Source organism: Olea europaea, chromosome 21, assembly GCF_002742605.1.
Source record: "Olea europaea var. sylvestris chromosome 21, O_europaea_v1, whole genome shotgun sequence".
Classification (NCBI taxonomy): domain Eukaryota; kingdom Viridiplantae; phylum Streptophyta; class Magnoliopsida; order Lamiales; family Oleaceae; genus Olea; species Olea europaea.
In genome coordinates this window covers 13,653,821-13,662,017 of record NC_036257.1, presented here as the reverse complement: position 1 = coordinate 13,662,017, position 8,197 = coordinate 13,653,821, and the positions used below count along the sequence as shown (strand labels likewise).

The 8,197-nt window shown below is 34.5% G+C and overlaps 1 protein-coding gene across 1 annotated transcript; it reads left to right on the top strand.

The window, feature by feature from the left end:
* The first annotated feature begins 4,816 nt into the window (after positions 1 to 4,816).
* On the top strand, positions 4,817 to 7,935 carry LOC111370312 (phosphatidate cytidylyltransferase 1-like). Its single transcript, XM_022991984.1, has 10 exons — positions 4,817 to 5,068; positions 5,192 to 5,343; positions 5,502 to 5,643; positions 5,902 to 6,058; positions 6,327 to 6,374; positions 6,448 to 6,534; positions 6,613 to 6,741; positions 6,822 to 6,878; positions 7,283 to 7,366; positions 7,483 to 7,935. Exons 1-10 carry the CDS (start codon positions 4,884 to 4,886, stop codon positions 7,549 to 7,551), a joined length of 1,110 nt encoding a protein of 369 aa, XP_022847752.1. The 5' UTR covers positions 4,817 to 4,883; the 3' UTR covers positions 7,552 to 7,935.
* The last annotated feature ends 262 nt before the right edge of the window (positions 7,936 to 8,197 follow it).

Below are 8,197 nucleotides of genomic sequence, written 5' to 3'. Positions count from 1 at the left end.
AGGGTACCAATCTTCCAATTTTATATTGAATTGTATCTGATCGGTACATATTGAAATGCATATTGAATTTTAAGTAATTTTACTTGTTAATGGGCATTAGAAATAAATCCAACGCACGGTAATATTTATTTACTGAATTTGGGAATTGCTTGTTGCTCATTACTGTCTCCTTGGGACTTTTAAGCCTTTAATTTTTGGTATCTGATGCTGGTGGGCCTTGGAATGTTAGGATATTGAGCATCAACTCTTCGAATCTTATCTTAAGGGAGAGGAAAATAATAGAAAAAGGAAAAAATCTGACAGAAAAATTAACTAAAAATTCCCCCCGCCCCCTCAGAACTTTTTGTATACTGTGATTGTTAGTAAAGCATAATAATCACGTGCATCAAGTGATTATTATCTATTACTTAACGTGTAAACTCTAGTTTACGTACATTTCTAAAATTTGCCCTGCTTGTTATCCATGATCTTGAATGTGCTTCTGTAAATGTGATGTAGCAAAGTGGATCATTTAGGATGTTATAGTATATTTTATCGCATTTAGTTTTTTTCAGAAAATAATTGCGACAAAGCTTTTGAGGGAGTTGAAGTTTTAAAAAATGTCAAATTTTTACATTTTTCTTCTGTTTTAGTTGATACCGCGATGGTTTCATCATAACTCCATTGTTCACTGGATATCAAAGTTTAGTTTTAGATTCTCTATAAACATAGTGGCACCATGTAGAACACAATCCGAGAGGAGAGAAAAACTGTTACGAGTTCGAGTTTCCACGTTAGGTTTTGCGTGAATTTTGCTACCTGATTTAATATGTCTCATGTTAAGGGATAAAATCTCACGTCAAATAAAGATGGAAATATTGACCCATTTAAAAAGATATTGGACTACTCATCTTAACAAGGTTGACCTTTTAAGATGAAATTTCAAATCTTAACATGGTATTAGAATCCATTAAGCTCCAACAAGTGATCCGATCCGATTAAAACTCAATAAATGAGCATACGAATTTTAAGATTGGTCTACTCAAACGAGCCACCATCTTACAAGAGCATGTTAAGGGATAAAATTTCATATCGAATAAAGATGAAAAAAAAAAAAAAAAAGAAAAAAAATTGATAGAAAAATTCATCACATGGATAGAAAAAAAAATACAATTATGTGGGTATGATATTGGAGAGATCCAATATAAACATTATACAATGAATCTATCTTATCCATCTATTTTCAAATTAAAAGGACGCTGAGAGAACGTCTTTATTAAGAATGAAGATTTATGTTGCGGTGTGGAATGAACGAAATAGGTGTAAGAGACAATCAAAATTCTAGACAATGAATCACATCAATTCAATTCAATTCGTAAATATCCGAGCTCGTTAGCCCTATGAATGAGTAGAGCTTGGCTCGTGTGGAATGAGTCGAGCTTGAATTGGGCTTGTGAGCCTCACAAGTCAAAACGAGTCATCCACGAACCAAGACGAGTTGAGGCAAGTTGTTTTGTTGGCTCATGTCCATGAATACAAGTGAGTCGGTTCCTGAGCATGAGCCAATTGAAAAAAAAAGAAAAAAGAAAAGTGAGTTTAACTCGATTCACAAATCATCTCAAAACGAGGTCAAGTTTCCGAGCCGCTTGACTCATTTTCCACCCCTAATGTCTTATTCAGATTTTTATCATTAGAATTTTATAGATCAAAAATAATTTCATAGAAACATTTTTTTAAGCCTGGTGAAACTTACCATGAAAATCTCCTTTTCGTTTTTATTTATTTATTTATTTAGTCCAATCTCTCGTCTTAGGGAAGGACATCCTAGTTACACGTTCCCGCCCTTTCCGTCGATTTCGTTGATCCAAAAATTAATAACAATAATTTAAAGGTGAAACTTGAATGCTTAAACACTAGTTCTCACATTATAACATTAGATGATATGATTTCTGAATTGTACGTTTGTATCGGAATTCGATGAACAAACAATTATCCACAAATTTTTGCAGAAGGTAATCTTTTTTCCGAATTCATTTTGCTTGTTTGCCACATCTTTAATTCTTCGCACTGTTTTTATTGACATAACTTGGTCGCAATTCAATCGCATTTCGATTGGAATGCCTGAAGATCATTTCGTGTTTCCCGTGTGCGAGGGTACCAATCTTCCAATTTTATATTGAATTGTATCTGATCGGTACATATTGAAATGCATATTGAATTTTAAGTAATTTTACGTGTTAATGGGCATTAGAAATAAATCCAACGCACGGTAATATTTATTTACTGAATTTGGGAATTGCTTGTTGTTCATTACTGTCTCCTTGGGACTTTTAAGCCTTTAATTTTTGGTATCTGATGCTGGTGGGCCTTGGAATGTTAGGATATTGAGCATCAACTCTTCGAATCTTATCTTATGGGAGAGAAAAATAATAGAAAAAGGAAAAAATTTGACAGAAAAATTAACTAAAAATTCCCCCCGCCCCCTCAGAACTTTTTGTATACTGTGATTGTTAGTAAAGCATAATAATCACGTGCATCAAGTGATTATTATCTATTACTTAACGTGTAAACTCTAGTTTACGTACATTTCTAAAATTTGCCCTGCTCGTTATCCATGATCTTGAATGTGCTTCTGTAAATGTGATGTAGCAAAGTGGATCATTTAGGATGTTATAGTATATTTTATCGCATTTAGTTTTTTTCAGAAAATAGTTGCGACAAAGCTTTTGAGGGAGTTGAAGTTTTAAAAAATGTCAAATTTTTACATTTTTCTTCTGTTTTAGTTGATACCGCGATGGTTTCATCATAACTCCATTGTTCACTGGATATCAAAGTTTAGTTTTAGATTCTCTATAAACATAGTGGCACCATGTAGAACACAATCCGAGAGGAGAGAAAAACTGTTACGAGTTCGAGTTTCCACGTTAGGTTTTGCGTGAATTTTGCTACCTGATTTAATATGTCTCATGTTAAGGGATAAAATCTCACGTCAAATAAAGATGGAAATATTGACCCATTTAAAAAGATATTGGACTACTCATCTTAACAAGGTTGACCTTTTAAGATGAAATTTCAAATCTTAACATGGTATTAGAATCCATTAAGCTCCAACAAGTGATCCGATCCGATTAAAACTCAATAAATGAGCATACGAATTTTAAGATTGGTCTACTCAAACGAGCCACCATCTTACAAGAGCATGTTAAGGGATAAAATTTCATATCGAATAAAGATGAAAATATAGATCCACTTAAAAAGGCCTTGGGCTATTCCTTTTAACAAAGTTGGTATTTTAAGATGAACCTCAAATCTTTAACACCTCATTTATAAAATTCTAATAAATAGGTACTGACCTGTGATCTTTTAAACAAGTACACCTTTTTAGTTAAACACCATTAGCTTGATCTAATTCATTAAGGTATATGAATTAGCCTACCATACTTGCTATAGTTTGCAAAATAGTGTCAGTTTGTCTTCTTTTGCTCCTGTGCTTCTTTCTTACTATTTAGTTTGAGCAAACAACACTATAATTTTCTTATTTTTTTAATAAATTTACTCTAATCTCACACGTTATATATTTCATTCTTATCAGCTGGTAACGACCTGAGCACTCCAATATTCTCGCAAGTTCGTCCTATATAAAGCAACTCCCGCCCCTGTCCACTTTGTTGACTTACTACTGTAAGGGTTTTCTTCTGCTTTCAATTATTTAAGGTGAGAGTAGAGTAAATACAATGCAGAAGAGCAAAAGTCCCCCTTTACCTTCAACACCTACTTGTCGAATTCGTCATCGAAGACGTTGGCACTCACACGAGGTAAGCAGTACACAATTTCCTTTCTGCAGTTGGGCAGAGAGGGTTCTGACTGACATAAACTTTTGCACTTCACCATAGATTTAATATTTGAAAAATAATCACATATTCTTCTGTGCATGTTCTTTCTACAGCTATTTATTCCAATGATGCTTTTTCTGGGTCTGTGACATCTTTATAAAATAATTTATTACACGCGCAATTTAAATAGTTGTACTATCACAGATTCACAATTGACGTCCATAGGGACAAACAGACAAGGGGAAAAATGAAATCTGATCATTCTTCGTCTTCTGTCCTTTCATTTGGAAGTTGAACATCCCTTCTCCTAAAGAGGAGTTTCAAGCTCTTCTCCTGCAAATTCAGTTTCAACTTTCAAGTTCTTTCATAAACCACTATTGCTATGGCAGCAGTTGGCTTCAAAATTAGCTTTGGAACACCACTGTTAAGTCGTATCTTCTCGCATATATATGGAAAAACATCTAATATATGTTGACACAAGTCCTTAGGGAACAGGGCCACCTGATGCCTTGAGCTCCATATGCTTCTCACCTGTCAGTCTGAACTATTATGGTGACAATGCCGCCTTATGCCATGAGCTCTACGGCTTTGACCTCTCTATTTTAAACTTTAGTCACCATCATTTAATGGCTATTTTTATTTTTCTGGTCCAACTTCGGTGACATGAAAACTTGAGTAAGGTTATTAGCTTGCCTTATCTGATGATGTGCATTGATTAATATAGTGGAACACCATTTGACATCTATGACCGGTAAGTTTCATTAGTGGAATCATTCTTCTGTCACTATCTATTTTTGTTCTAAACAGATCACAGCACTAGAAAGATATTATCTATGATCTGGGGAGGGTTGGGGATTGAAGAGGAGAGGCATTTTGTTCATCCAAAAGCTTGTAAAATGATTTCTTTTTGCATGTGATTTGAATGGTTTACTGGGGCTAAATGAAGTTGACTGAAAGAGGTCATTTTTACTTAGAAAATGCGGCTCTCATGTTTGGTGCCAGGTTTTTCCTGATGTAAGCAAATTAAATGGAAGCCTCTTACTGGTTAATGATCAAAACAAATACAGATCTATGCGGATTCGCACATTTTCATCGTTGTGGATGCTTGGGAGCGTCATACTGATTCTTTACTTGGGCCATCTTTATATTTGTGCAATGGTAGTTGTCATCCAAATATTCATGGCATCCGAGCTGTTCCATCTGCTTAGAAGAGCTCACGAAGATAAGCGTCTTCCAGGATTTAAGTTTATCAATTGGTGAGAAAAACCAAAGTACTTTTTTGTAGAACTTTCCACCCAAAGTTCCTGCATTGCTCCTAATTGTTCAGGAGCAGATTTCATCTTTTTTCTATTGTGACTGTGTTCAATATTTTGTGTCAGGCATTTTTTCTTTACAGCAATGCTTTATGTATATGGCCGCATTCTCAGTCAACAGCTCGTCAATACTGTGACTTCAGATAAATTTTTCTATAAGCTCGTGAGCGGTCTTATCAAGTATCAGATGGTCATTTGTTATTTTGCATACATTGCTGGTCAGTTTATTTTGAATACTCGCACAGGATTTATCGGCAAATTTTATTTTTATTTTTATTTTTATTTTTTTTTCATCTTAGTGCCTCTATTACTTTTACCGTTCCTGTTAATGGCATATGATGTTTGAGAATATGAAATTTACTCATATCTATCACAGGAATGATGTGGTTCATTCTTAGTTTGAAGAAGAAGATGTACAAGTATCAATTTGGTCAGTATGCATGGACGCATATGATTCTTATTGTCGTCTTCATACAGTCCTCTTTCACTGTTGCTAATATTTTCGAAGGAATATTCTGGTAATACACCTCCGAAATTATTAAGTTAAACTAGTCTCTTTGATATACAAGGGTGTAAGCATGTTTTGGCAATGTGTATAAATGGTTTAAATTATAACTAGATAGAAATGAGTGGTGGACCCCTTGAAATATGTGGATAAAATGTGGTTTTGTTTATAGACAGATTATAAACATAAGATAAACAGAGTCTTAAATTTTTTATTCTGAGAATCGGATTCTATTCTTTTAAAACTCCTTTCAATGCATCTAATTATGCAGGTTTCTTCTTCCGGCATCCCTTATAGCTGTCAATGATGTGGCTGCGTACTTTTGTGGCTTCTTCTTTGGTAAAACACCATTGATCAAGCTATCCCCAAAGAAGACCCGAGAAGGGTTTATTGGAGCATCTGTTGCTACCATAGTGTCCGCATTTCTGGTAAACATATTATCACTTAGAAACTATAAATAATTTGAGATAGGAATGTAAAAAAGAATAATGTAACTTGTATAATTGTTATGTCCAAGAATTACAGAAGGAAGACTCTATTTATGGGATTACAATTAACTAGAAAGAAAATTCACTACACTAGCTATGCAATCAAACTAACAGGCATATAATCAAACGAGATCCAAAAATATAATAATCATATAGAATTACAGCATTGTGGAAAGGTATTTATGGGAATGTCACGTTTGATATGCAGCTTGCAAATATTCTCGGCCGTTTTCAATGGTTGACATGCCCAAGAAAGGTAATTCTTTTATAGGGTTTGTAACAAAATAAGATGGAGCTGCGGAGAATTACTGTCTAGGAAATGACTGCAGGATCTATCAACTGGTTGGCTTCAGTGCGATCCGGGACCACTGTTCAAGCCGGAGTATTATACTTTACATGCATGGATTCCTCAGTGGGTAAGTTGATCTTCAAATTTTGTAACAGAGTTCTTACCATGGTCAATACTGAATAGATATTTCGTGGAATTTCTCCAGTTCCCATGGAAGGAAATCTCGGTCTTGCCCGTCCAGTGGCATGCTTTATGCCTAGGTTTATTTGCATCAATTATAGCACCTTTTGGAGGATTTTTTGCTAGTGGTTTCAAGAGAGCCTTTAAGATCAAGGTGCAGATTCATTTCATTTTCTGAAGTAGGATAAACAATTACTTCCATTAACTCTTCCTTTTCAACATATAATTTTCCAGGATTTCGGTGATATCATTCCTGGACATGGTGGTTTCACAGATAGAATGGATTGCCAGGTAGGCTGCTCAAACTCAGACATTCTTGTTCCGATGCCTGAAAGGTGGCATTTACTGATTTCTTTTAAGCAGCAGTAAAACCGTGTTGCGACTGAAAAAAGGTTAACACGATATGTACATCTTTAAGTGATACAAAGGTGTACTTTAAAGTAAAATTTCGTAGTCTTTTCTGTAAATTCTTCACTTGATTTTGGGAAGTTATCAAGCTAACAGATCTTTTAATAATAGTAGTTATGGTGCTAGTTTATTTTAATTCCTGTGTTTCAAATAATATAGTTACGCAACCCCTAATGTTGCAACCTAGCAAATGATATTTATTTTCCTTTTTCACCACGCCCATCATCATTCCTTAAGATGGATAGATGATTTATTACACAACTAACATATTTTTCATATACACCCAGATGGTTATGGCCATATTTGCCTACATTTATCATCAGTCATTTATCATCCCCCAAACCAACACGGTCGAGATGATCTTGGATCAGGTTAGTAACTCATGATCATAACTTACCAAAGAGTGGAGAATCAGTTCTATGTCCATGTACTGCAGAACTCTATGTTACACAGAATCGACTAATTTCATGAAATTTATCCATTGCAGATAGTAAGAAACCTCAGCTTCGAGGATCAGGAAGTACTCTATTTGAAGCTAGGCCAGATATTCCAATGAACAGAAATTTGGTAATCGTTGAGACAAATTTTTGGCGGCCGATCACCAATTCATGAAGAGCTTTACCATACCTCCAACGGCACAACTCCTGGAAATCTGGTGAATGCTTACAAATCTCTTACTTGTGTTTTGCAATTGCCTTTACCAGATTTAGGAAAGAAGGGATGAGACATAATTTGTAAAAACAGCATTTTTTTTTTTCATTCCTTTTAATATCGACCCATTTTTTGGGGGATTGAACATACTAGGATGTCTCCCAAAAAAATCACTCAATTTGAAAAATGGCAGAGGAAAATACCAAGGGGAGCTTTTGTACCTTGAAAACTAGTTTAGGATATTACATATTGTTATTTGATTACAGCTCAAAAATACAAAGATCAGGTCTAAACATGATGGACATGGTATAAATTATTGGAAAAAGTTTAATAAGATGTTAATTTTTTTTAAATCTCTAATATTATTCATTACTATAATATCATCTACTTACCAAACAACGGCATTTGCCGATGGTTTGTCATGAATGATAAGGTACATATCATCATTCATACCCATTACCGAGATAGTATTGCATGAAATATAACCTTATATGATCATTTGTTTTGAGTATATGAATTATCTTAAAAGGTCGGTCTTTTCAAGTGTAGTA